We start from the raw sequence: 12,513 nt of genomic DNA, 5'->3' as shown, positions 1-12,513 counted from the left end.
TTTTGTAAGAAACTGATTGCCTTCAGTGTCGGAACAACTTGAGCTTGTCACGTTTGAGTCCAGGGGAAAGTAATCAATATATCTCCCCAACACATCACCAGTTATCTCCCTTGGCTCTACCACAAGCAGGGGAGAGGTCTGGAGCACATTATACAGTCCTCTGTTTGTGAAGGTGATGAAAATAAAAACTGTAATCTAAAAATCTGACATGAGTAAACAACAGTGTGAAAAAGCTGGTCTTTTGCACAGATGTATGTCGTAATTGTTGATAGCTTGTACTTGATTAGGAGATTTTAGAAAGGAATAATTCATGGAAAACATCTTGTGTGCAGATGAATCATCCCAGCGGCGAAGGTCTGTCCCGACAGAAAGGATGGAGAAGGAAAAAGGTTGGTACAGGAAATAGTTTCACCATAGCAGACATTCATTTGAATTGTCGAATCACAGAATTTCATTTTTTTGTTTGTAAAAGATTCAGATACTGTCTTTGTGGTTTAAGATTTATTATTGGAGAAAACTAAAGACTCATGACATATTCCTCTAAAAATATTATTCAAAAGTAATGTTTTGAATATAAGAAGATGAATAGCCAACTCATATTTCTTGCAGTTGGGGAAACATTGACCATTCCCGATATCATGTGATCTGACCACAATGGCTGTTGGGGATAATGAATGTAGCACGGCATGTGTTCAGCTTTGTCAAGGCATCGGAAGAGTGAACGTGTTGTTTGATGTTAGTAGTATACCAGAACAATATGCAGAACAAAAGACTGTTGTATACTCAGTAATGAAAGCTGGTGAAAGTAATGATTACAATGTCATCTTGTACAGCAGAAACTGAGTCTCCAAGCACCAGTGGTAGTGGACAGAGCAATATCCGGACACGTCTCTCCACCGGGACGCTCCACATGAACGGCACTCAAACATTCAAGGACATCAAGATGGTCCAGGGCTCTGATGACTCAAATGACAGCCAAAAGATGACGTCTGCTAGAGGTAAATCTAGTAAACGAAGAGGGGCACTCCCAGGCTTTTGTCATACAATTAATTTTCTAAATGAATTTTGTGCTGAGAAAAACAAAGTGAGCAGAATGGTGCCCAACAATATGTGATTAGGGATTGACATGCTCCTGGCAGGCAATTTGGGGTGTGTGTGTGTGGGGGGGGGGGGGGGGGGAATCGTTTCTTTCTTCAAAATAGTGATTTTTTGGAAATTTTTAATTGAGAGGTATTTTAACATTGTGTTTTGAGATTGCTTTCAATGCAGTAATAAAAGACTAAGTATTAAAACCTTTTCCTCTTTATTGGTCCTGTGGTCAGTGTGCTAGCACTATAAAAGCGTCATTTGTCTGGACTAGTACAAGCACACACCCACATTCACACACACCACACCCAACACAACACACACACAGAGCCAACCCCATACACACTTACAACACACAGCCACACATACAGCCACCCCCATACACACATATAACACACACACACATACTCAAACATATTGCTATATAAGGGCAATAATCATGAATGTGACGTTAAACCCCATTTCACCACCTTACCTCACTAATTTCCACTTTCCCTCATCAGCTGGTGTCTTGACTACCGACTCACCTGTGTCACATGGCCGGAAGCGTGTGTCTACAGGAAGTGATATTTCACAGTTGCCACCGAAGAAAAGGAAGATCGGCAATAATGATGGAACTGGAGAGGTAATGTCTACAAAACTCCTTTCTTAAAGGGCAAGTAAAGTGAAAACAAATTGATTGTGATCCATTAAGCAATTTCAGAGAGGGAGAGGAAGGGAGCTAAAATCTCATGTTCCGTAACCGTCTTCCAAAACAACTGGGGACATAGCTTAAAGCTACTGACCACCTCCGTAGTCTAGTGGTAGAGCGTCCGGCCCTGAGAGTGGAAGGTCCGAGGTTTGATCCCTGGCCACGTCATACCAAAAATGGTATTTGTTGTTATCTTGTCTGGCGCTCGGCATTAAGGGGCTGCCCCGTGAAGATTCCGGGGTAGAATAGGTCTTCAGTAACCCATGCTTGCCGTAAAAGGCGACTATGCTTGTCGTAAAAGGCGACTAACGGGATCGGGTGGTCAGGCTCACTGACTTGGTTGATGCATGTCATTGATCCCAATTGTGTGGATCGATGCTCATGATATCAATCACTGGATTGTCTGGTCCAGACTCGATTATTTACAGTACACTGTCATATGGCTGGAATATTGCTGAGTGCGGCGTTAAACAACGAACCAACCGACCATTAAGGGGCTAAAAAAAGAACTGGTCGGCTCTGAGTCAGTGTACTGTGTTGGAGTGGGGTATTCATGTTAAACTGCAGCATGGTGTCTCAGTGGGCTAGCAAGCACGTCACTATATAAGTGCAATAATCTTTAACCCCAATTTTACCTCCCCTCACCTAAAGCTACCGTTGTAGCTTTGACAACTGTTTTCATTAGCTGATATTATGTTTGCAGCATTTACCTATGTTGTGATTCTTATAGCTATTATGCGTATACTGTTTCTGCTATTTCTGTTGATCCTTAAAAAATAATTGCATCCTTCATTGCATACATTGTTAAATGTGGGAATTGACCTTTTATCTTGACATTGTGATTTAATTAAAATAACATAGAATAAAAAAAATCAGCAACTAGCGTATTATTACTAACATCCTGTTTGGGTAATAAACGCCAGCTGCCCTTGGCCCTATTCCAACCAATAAATGCCTGTCAAGGATTAATCCCCTGAGTAAACAATTGAAGGCATCGTCAGTGTTGTTGATGACATAAGTTGTGGACACGGTAATCAAATGGATGAGCAGCATAATGTATTACAAAATTCAAGGCAGAAACAGGCAGACTGGGCATAGGTCCGATCATCATGATTGTTGAAATTGTGCAGCGTGTCAAACACTGGGAACCAGTTTTAATCTCCAGTAAGGGGATTCCCCTTACTGGAGGAATTTTTATCATTTGGCGAAGGATTTCGTGTGTTATTTTATATCGTCTGTTTTACGCTATTTCTGTTTTTCAAATATTATTTTTGTCATGCATTTGTGATTTAGTATGCCCCAAAGTATTAAAATCTGCAAAGTTGCTATGTTGACTTTCCTTGCCCTTTAACCTCCCACCTGATTTGTCTTCACACACTGTAGGAGGATTAGGTCCAGATGGTCTAGAGGTATATATCAGTAATCTAACTCATACTTAGTCTGAACAACTGTCTGTATCCAGGGTAACAGGAACGACTACTTCTGCTGGGTGTGCCACAAGGAAGGGAGCTTCATCTGCTGTGAGCTGTGTCCTCGAGTCTTTCACAAGAAGTGTCTGGACATGGTCAGCGATGTCCCCAGGGACTGGGTGTGTCCTGAATGTGAGGTATGTACTACTGTGAGTGTTTCCTAAGTGTGAGGTATGTAGCACTGTGTTTCCTACGTGTGGGGTGTTTAGCACTATGGGTGTGTAGCACTGCGAGTGTTTCCTAAGTGAATTGTGTAGCCCTGTGAGGTGCTCTTCGCTGAATAAGTGTAATAATTTTGAACACAACGTTTAACCTCATTGATCTCACCTCCCCTAATTGTGAGGTATATTGTGATGGAGTATGTCATCATTGTATTTCCTTGAGCCTATCCTGACTGTGATCTATAAGGTATTAGTGTGTTCTAAGTGTGAGGTGCTAATGCTGGGTGTGTGTCCTGCTGCCTGTCAGGTCCTGCTGGTGAGGATGTGTAGAGGCTTCTGTGTGTGTCTCAAGTGTGTGTTAGGAAAGCATTATCTTACTTTTTAAAGTTGTTTTGCACTGGTAGGTCTACAAACTGACATCAGTCACCATCACTGTAGTTTATGTGCATATTTTCGTCATTCCAGAAAATCTTGCGAGCCGAGTGTACGGATTCCCGGTCTCACGCCATGGCCATGATCACCGTGGAAACCCTCTGCTTCCTGCTCAAGTTCGCTCTGGAAAGGATGAAACATGGCGGGGTAACATGTCAAGAAAAATCTTAGACAGATAATCAAAAAAAGAAAAGTCAGAAACTGTTTCAAGGATTACAACTTGCTGAAAGTTGTTTTATAGGTTTTTATTTAGTTTTCAAGATTTAACATCCATGGGGACCCAGCTCAGAATAGCAGTGTTCATTTGGTTGCCCAGTTTATGAAATACTTTACTGAGGCATGGGACACTTTGGGTTTGAATTGATGGTTGCTTGGGCAGTTTTCATAAAGTTTCCCATACATATGCTCATAACTCGAACATCCTACCTCTATCACATCACTAACATAGATCCTGTATTTTGGCTGTCATCAGATAGCCTAGTAGTTAAAGCGTTCGCTTGTCATCCCGAAGACCCGGGATCGATTCCCGACATGGTACAATGTGAGAAGCCCATTTCTGGTGTCCCACGCCGTAATATTTTTGGAATTTTGCTAAAAGTGGCATACTCACTCACTCACATACTCACTCACTCGCTGTCATCACAATATATAATCTTCAGACTTTCAACAGAAGTACACTTCACTGTCAACTTTTCGGAAACAGTTGTGCAAGAAATAGTTTCGTACTGCTCATACATGTGTTCATGTTTGTAATCTTGTCCTGTATAAAAATGCTATGTCAACATTGACCATGTTACCTCTGGGATTGTCATCTAACGGCCGCTCTGTTACAGTCTGACCCATTCATGAAGGCCGTGGACCCTGCCTCTGTACCTCACTACAGTGACTATGTCTTCCATCCTATGGACCTTGGCATACTGGAAAAGGTCAGTGTCGTGCCACAGTTGTCTCTGTGCTGTGGGGATCCAAGTGTGTTGTGTGTGGTCAGTGTCGTGACACAGGTGTCTCTGTGCTGTGGGGATCCAAGTGTGTTGTGTGTGGTCAGTGTCGTGTCACAGCTGTCTCTGTGCTGTGGGGATCAAAGGGTAGTATGTGTGGTCAGTGTCGTGTCACAGCTGTCTCTGTGCTGTGGGGATCAAAGGGTAGTATGTGTGGTCAGTGTCGTGTCACAGCTGTCTCTGTGCTGTGGGGATCAAAGGGTAGTATGTGTGGTCAGTGTCGTATCACAGCTGTCTCTGTGCTGTGGGGATCCAAGTGTGTTGTGTGTGGTCAGTGTCTTGTCACAGCTGTCTCTGTGCTGTGGGGATCCAAGTGTGTTCTGTGTGGTCAGTGTCGTGCCACAGCTGTCTCTGTGCTGTGGGGATCAAATGGTAGTATGTGTGGTCAGTGTCGTGCCACAGCTGTCTCTGTGCTGTGGGGATCCAAGTGTGTTGTGTGTGGTCAGTGTCGTGACACAGCTGTCTCTGTGCTGTGGGGATCCAAGTGTGTTGTGTGTGGTCAGTGTCGTGTCACAGCTGTCTCTGTGCTGTGGGGATCCAAGTGTGTTGTGTGTGGTCAGTGTCGTGCCACAGCTGTCTCTGTGCTGTGGGGATCCAAGTGTGTTGTGTGTGGTCAGTGTCCTGCCACAGCTGTCTCTGTGCTGTGGGGATCAAACGGTAGTATGTGTGGTCAGTGTCGTGCCACAGCTGTCTCTGTGCTGTGGGGATCCAAGTGTGTTGTGTGTGGTCAGTGTCGTACCACAGCTGTCTCTGTGCTGTGGGGATCCAAGTGTGTTGTGTGTGGTCAGTGTCGTGTCACAGCTGTCTCTGTGCTGTGGGGATCCAAGTGTGTTGTGTGTGGTCAGTGTCGTGACACAGGTGTCTCTGTGCTGTGGGGATCCAAGTGTGTTGTGTGTGGTCAGTGTCGTGACACAGCTGTCTCTGTGCTGTGGGGATCCAAGTGTGTTCTGTGTGGTCAGTGTCGTGACACAGCTGTCTCTGTGCTGTGGGGATCAAAGGGTAGTATGTGTGGTCAGTGTCGTGCCATAGCTGTCTCTGTGCTGTTGGGGTTCCAAGTGTGTTCTGTGTGGTCAGTGTCGTGCCACAGCTGTCTCTGTGCTGTGGGGATCCAAGTGTGTTGTGTGTGGTCAGTGTCGTGTCACAGCTGTCTCTGTGCTGTGGGGATCAAAGGGTAGTATGTGTGGTCAGTGTCGTGTCACAGCTGTCTCTGTGCTGTGGGGATCAAAGGGTAGTATGTGTGGTCAGTGTCGTATCACAGCTGTCTCTGTGCTGTGGGGATCCAAGTGTGTTGTGTGTGGTCAGTGTCGTGTCACAGCTGTCTCTGTGCTGTGGGGATCCAAGTGTGTTCTGTGTGGTCAGTGTCATGCCACAGCTGTCTCTGTGCTGTGGGGATCCAAGTGTGTTGTGTGTGGTCAGTGTCATGCCACAGCTGTCTCTGTGCTGTGGGGATCAAAGGGTAGTATGTGTGGTCAGTGTCGTGACACAGCTGTCTCTGTGCTGTGGGGATCCAAGTGTGTTGTGTGTGGTCAGTGTCGTGACACAGCTGTCTCTGTGCTGTGGGGATCCAAGTGTGTTGTGTGTGGTCAGTGTCGTGACACAGCTGTCTCTGTGCTGTGGGGATCCAAGTGTGTTGTGTGTGGTCAGTGTCGTGACACAGCTGTCTCTGTGCTGTGGAGTGTTCCCCGTGGGGATGCCTGGGTATTGTGGAATATTGCTGACTCAGGCATGAAGTACATTCAATCGCTCACTAAATCTAAGAACCTACATCCCCATCGTAAGCGACATTAAGATGATCATACGGAACAGATTTACAATTTCAACTTAAGGGTAGATATTCCACTTGATTCCACTGGGGCTGGGTTTGTGCCTGTATGAGATGAGTGTTGTCACTAAAGTAGGGATGGATGATCTCTTTCAGAGCATCAAGAAGAAGATGTATGGGTGCACCGAGGCCTTCATGGCAGATGCCAAGTGGATTCTACATAACTGTATCATCTTCAATGGATGTGAGTTACCACAGCCTGACCATTCCTTTAAATAGTGTCCACACTTTGTGGGGTTTCAAATAAAAGCAACACGTATCAAATCTACATTTGAAACATCTATTTTTGCAAAAACGGTAGGTTCAATATCAGGGTACGATTTCATTCTGTTTTACCCCTGCACCAGCTGCAACCAAGTAAATTGTTCAGGTTGCACAACCAAAATATTGGCTGCACCAGTTAATCATAAATTGAAACCTGTATTTTCAGATATTTTGAATTTGAAATATATTCAAAGAGAAAATAACCTTGATTTGCAGATTTGAATTGCAGCCAGTTCCAAAAGAATTCAGTTTTCCACTTTTATCAAATACAACTGCTGCTGTGCACTTGTGGTGGAAAATGTTACCTGCACTGGGTGCAACCTGGCTATAAAAGTTACCTGTACTAGCAATGTTTTACCTGCACTGGGTGCAGCTTGGATAGAGCGAAATCAATCCATGAATAGATATAACCTTTTTTAATGACTGTATTGGATAAGTATTTCTTTCACTTGTTACAGTACACAACAAGCTGACAGCTGCTGCCAAGACTATTATCAAGATCTGCAGGCACGAGGTGACTGTCTCCAACTGTTGTCTGTTCCCCACTGCCAGACACTGTCCTTACAATCTTAGTCTCACCCACATCATGTGGTTGTCAATCACTCACAAGATACAACCTGTTCCCATGACTTGGAAAAGTAGGACTGGTAATCAGAGGTGTCAAATCACTGTTACAACGTCTAACTGAAACAGCTGATTTGATGAATGCTTCTTTGTTATCTGTCCAACAAGTAGGAGTTGCATTTCAAGTTTTAGGGGAAAAGAGTTTAAATTTGCTGCTTTTCTGCCGTATATCATGGTGTGCAGTTTAAAACTAAACATTGCAAGACAAGTATATATTTACATTTGATGGAAATATGTTTAGCTTTTGAACTGCAAGCTTTGCATTTGGTTCAAAATTCAAATAAGCACATGTCACTAGGTCTACATTGATAAGACAGCGTGTTTATCTCCAAGGTAGCCTATGTCAAAGTGGAAAAGCCACTTTGTAAAATCGTAAAATCAAAGCAAGTAAAATCAAATGGAACAAACAGAGAAATTAGGCATTTATTTAATAAATCTATTATGAAATGAGTAGTGGTAATGATATGGCAATACAGTATTGTATCACGAAACATAGATACATTTCATTACAAGTTATGTTGGTCAAAACACAAGTAAACAGGGTATGAAACTCCCAAAAGTTTCAGCCAGACCACAGGACTGGCTAGCTGAAATACTTGCCAGCCCTGACCAAAACCTGCCTGCCCACTATAATCATATGTTTCTCAGGATAATTTGATTAAAACTTTAAATCGAATTCATTGAACATGAAGTAATGCAAGAAAAAAACTAGTATCTCATTAGGTAAAGTATGTTTACTCAAAATATTTATGATCTCTATGTTCACAACATGTCTTTACGACTGCAAAACTTTTAACTAACTGTGATACCTGGTTTATCTACCTTAGCAAACCTTTATATCTTCACAGATGTTTAGAGAAGAAATTACAATTTTATGAACAAGTAAAGAATTTTTATTATGTCTCCCCCAGAATGGAGGGAGACATATTGTTTTTGGCACGGTTCCCGTCGGCATCGGCGTTCCCACCGTTTCCGGATCATAACTCAGAAACCGTTTAATATTTTTTCGCGAAACTTTGTATACACATTAACCCAGCACTGAAGTGGTGCCTTTTGCTATTTAGAGATTTTTGACATTTTTATTTTTTCTCGTTTCCATGGAGATAAGTTGAACATAGGCTCTGAATGGGGGTAAGCTTTGTTTCCTGACCATAACTCAGAAACTGTTTAATATTTTTTCGTGAAACTTTGTATACACATTAACCCAGCACTGAAGTGGTGCCTTTTGCTAATTAGAGATTTTTGACATTTTTATTTTTTCTCGTTTCCATGGAAATAACTTGAACATAGACTCTGAATGGGGGTGAGCTTGGTTTCCGGACCATTACTCGGAAACCGTTTAATATTTTTTCGCGAAACTTTGTATACACATTAACCCAGCACTGAAGTGGTGCCTTTTGCTATTTAGAGATTTTTGACATTTTTATTTTTTCTCGTTTCCATGGAAATAACTTGAACATAGGCTCTGAATGGGGGTAAGCTTTGTTTCCTGACCATAACTCAGAAACCGTTTAATATTTTTTCACGAAACTTTGTATACACATTAACCCAGCACTGAAGTGGTGCCTTTTGCTATTTAGAGATTTTTGACATTTTTATTTTTTCTCGTTTCCATGGAGATAACTTGAACATAGACTCTGAATGGGGGTAAGCTTGGTTTCCGGACCATAACTCGGAAACCGTTTAATATTTTTTCGCGAAACTTTGTATACACATTAACCCAGCACTGAAGTGGTGCCTTTTGCTATTTAGAGATTTTTGACATTTTTATTTTTTCTCGTTTCCATGGAGATAAGTTGAACATAGGCTCTGAATGGGGGTAAGCTTTGTTTCCTGACCATAACTCAGAAACCGTTTAAATATTTTTTCGCGAAACTTTATATACACATTAACCCAGCACTGAAGTGGTGCCTTTTGCTATTTAGAGATTTTTGACATTTTTATTTTTTCTCGTTTCCATAGAGATAACTTGAACATAGACTCTGAATGGGGGTAAGCTTGGTTTCCGGACCATAACTCAGAAACCGTTTAAATATTTTTTCGCGAAACTTTATATACACATTAACCCAGCACTGAAGTGGTGCCTTTTGCTATTTAGAGATTTTTGACATTTTTATTTTTTCTCGTTTCCATGGAGATAAGTTGAACAAAGCTCTGAATGGGGGTAAGCTTTGTTTCCTGACCATAACTCAGAAACCGTTTAATATTTTTTCGTGAAACTTTGTATACACATTAACCCAGCACTGAAGTGGTGCCTTTTGCTATTTAGAGATTTTTGACATTTTTATTTTTTCTCGTTTCCATGGATATAACTTGAACATAGACTCTGAATGGGGGTAAGCTTGGTTTCCTGACCATAACTCGGAAACCGTTTAATATTTTTTCGCAAAACTTTGTATACACATTAACCCAGCACTGAAGTGGTGCCTTTTGCTATTTAGAGATTTTTGACATTTTTATTTTTTCTGGTTTCCATGGAGATAAGTTGAACAAAGCTCTGAATGGGGGTAAGCTTTGTTTCCTGACCATAACTCAGAAACCGTTTAATATTTTTTTCGTGAAACTTTGTATACACATTAACCCAGCACTGAAGTGGTGCCTTTTGCTATTTAGAGATTTTTGACATTTTTATTTTTTCTCATTTCCATGGAGATAAGTTGAACAAAGCTCTGAATGGGGGTAAGCTTGGTTTCCGGACCATAACTCAGAAACCGTTTAATATTTTTTCGCGAAACTTTGTATACACATTAACCCAGCACTGAAGTGGTGCCCATTAGTTGTTTGAAATTTCTAGGAGTTCTATTTTTGTCTCTGTTATTTAGTAATGGAGGGTGGGAATGAAGAGATGGGGTTTAACGTGAAGTAAACGAATGAATGGGGGTTAGGGGAGTGGGGGGAGACATATGTTTTTACGAGTAAAAACACTTTCTAGTTATCTTTGATATACCTTTTTAGAAACGATACCCGCACTATGGTGTAGAGTTACCATTTTGGGGAGCAATATTCAATGTAGCGTAGCGCAACTGAGACCGGGAACCAGGTTTGTTGCGTAGGAAATTGACCAATCAGCGTTCGCGTCTCACAGCGGAGAAGGGAGTTTTCCAGTCGTGTATATTGCACGGCATTGGTCCACTATTTGCACGATATCGTGTATATAGACAGTCCGCTTGTAGCATAAGCGCATCATTAAATTTTAGGTTGTCTAAAAGCTAACGGGGTTACTTTTTGGTTACATTTTATCATTCATCTTTTCATGTAAATTAATGCTTATCATCGGGAAATATTTAGAATATATTCACATATGAAATATAACCCGACCGTTGGGCAGGGGGATTTGAAAATCTGGCAGCCCGAGTTGAAATCAACCTGTCTTGGACGGTCGGGCAGGCAGGTATTTCGAACACTGATGTAAAATAATAACAGAGACTGTTCAACAACCAGACTAGGCGGATTCTCTAGTATTTCATGGTTGGACACGAAAAGCATAACATTCACAGTGTCCGCTACCAATATGTTTCTTGCCTACAATATCCCATCTTTGATCTCTGAAATTTAATAACAAATGACAACTTTGTTAATACTGTATCGGGATACGAATCATATCGCACCCATCACATCGAGATACATATTGTATCACGACCCCACCATATTGTTACACCTCTAGATTTGAGATGAATAAATGTATGCTACAGTGTTGCTCCCTAGAGTATTTTTTTAATGTGCAAGTAAGTTTTGTTGCTGTAGTTTACTCGTACAACCTCTCAGGAATAATAACAATGTGTTTCTTCAGATGAGTGAGATTGAAGTGTGCCCCGACTGCTACCTCAACTCCTGTGTCAAGAGGAATGATGAGTGGTTCTGTGAACCGTGTGTGAGTATTTCTCCCTGGGAGGAAGAAGAAGTGTGATATGTTGACACATTTTTTATTTTTCGTTTAACTGGCCCGCCACCCCTACTGAAAAGCATCCTTCTTAGAAATCAATTAAACATAAAAATATTTATGTTTATTATATCTCGTAATATAGACCCTCTTATACAATGGGAAATGTTATAATTAGATATACCGGTACCGGTAAATTCCATGTCTACTCTCAATGATTCAAGGTGCCACCTGCTGTTTCAACTCCAGGGCAGAATGACTTTCATGTAAAAAAATAAATAACCGACATTCATTTTTTATTATTATTTGAACCATCCTTGTGTGGAAAAGCTGGAATACATTTGTGAAACATAAAGTTAAAAAAGTGTGGCCTTATGGTGAAACAGAAACTTTTATATGAAATATGAACCTCTGGGACATGTGTTTCAAAGCCTGTGTATTGGATTCATATTGTATAGAGTTCATATAATGTAAGGTCTTTAAATATACATGAACTATGAGACCTCACTACTTCAATTTAAGCCCGAATTGCTCCCCATCAAGACGCGACTTGACAGATCGGGTGGTCAGACTCAGTGACTACTGTGATTGCGTGTGATCGTACCGACGGGTGTGTTTCATTGCATGCACTATTGATCACTGGATTATCTGACCCAGACTTGATAATTTACAGACAACCAACAAACTAACACACTTCATGTTATTATTTCAGAGGGAACCCCATCCACTGGTGTGGGCCAAACTCAAGGGATACCCCTTCTGGCCTGCCAAGGTAAGAGATCCTTGAATTTTCCAGTCTTAACTAATCTCCAGCATCACCATACTGTTTCCATATCAGAAGAATCACCTTGTGCCAGAGAGAAATGTGTTAGAAAAATTGCAAAGAAACTGTTTTTTTTTGTTCAATATTCAGATATTTAAAAAATGTTATTTTCCTAATTTCAGAGGTAATATAAAATTCAATTTTAACACTGCAATAATGTTAAACTAAGCATTAAAGCATCTTCCTCCATATTGGTCCTGTCTAAGGCTGTAGCGATTCACCGATACCTACGATATCGTAGATACTTAGGTACACACGATACT

At 41.4% G+C, this 12,513-nt stretch overlaps 1 protein-coding gene across 9 annotated transcripts in view; it reads left to right on the top strand.

Annotated features, from left to right (window-relative positions):
- The window catches only part of LOC124131631 (protein kinase C-binding protein 1-like), a 67,854-nt gene that overhangs the window by 38,734 nt on the left and 16,607 nt on the right, over positions 1-12,513 (top strand). For 5 of the 9 annotated variants that reach the window (XM_046495026.2, XM_046495027.2, XM_046495030.2 and 2 more), the window contains 10 exons: positions 333-389; positions 834-998; positions 1,590-1,711; positions 3,240-3,383; positions 3,873-3,986; positions 4,673-4,765; positions 6,756-6,843; positions 7,382-7,437; positions 11,338-11,418; positions 12,140-12,199. In XM_046495026.2, the coding sequence (XP_046350982.2) occupies positions 333-389; positions 834-998; positions 1,590-1,711; positions 3,240-3,383; positions 3,873-3,986; positions 4,673-4,765; positions 6,756-6,843; positions 7,382-7,437; positions 11,338-11,418; positions 12,140-12,199 (980 nt within the window). The remainder of the gene's footprint in view (positions 1-332; positions 390-833; positions 999-1,589; positions 1,712-3,239; positions 3,384-3,872; positions 3,987-4,672; positions 4,766-6,755; positions 6,844-7,381; positions 7,438-11,337; positions 11,419-12,139; positions 12,200-12,513) is intronic. The other 4 variants (XM_046495031.2, XM_046495034.2, XM_046495033.2 and 1 more) reach the window with 1 other exon arrangement.

The sequence above is a fragment of the Haliotis rufescens genome, unplaced genomic scaffold, assembly GCF_023055435.1.
Source record: "Haliotis rufescens isolate VD_foot unplaced genomic scaffold, xgHalRufe1.0.p SCAF_1, whole genome shotgun sequence".
Lineage (NCBI taxonomy): Eukaryota > Metazoa > Mollusca > Gastropoda > Lepetellida > Haliotidae > Haliotis > Haliotis rufescens.
This window is presented reverse-complemented; position numbering and strand designations above follow the sequence as displayed.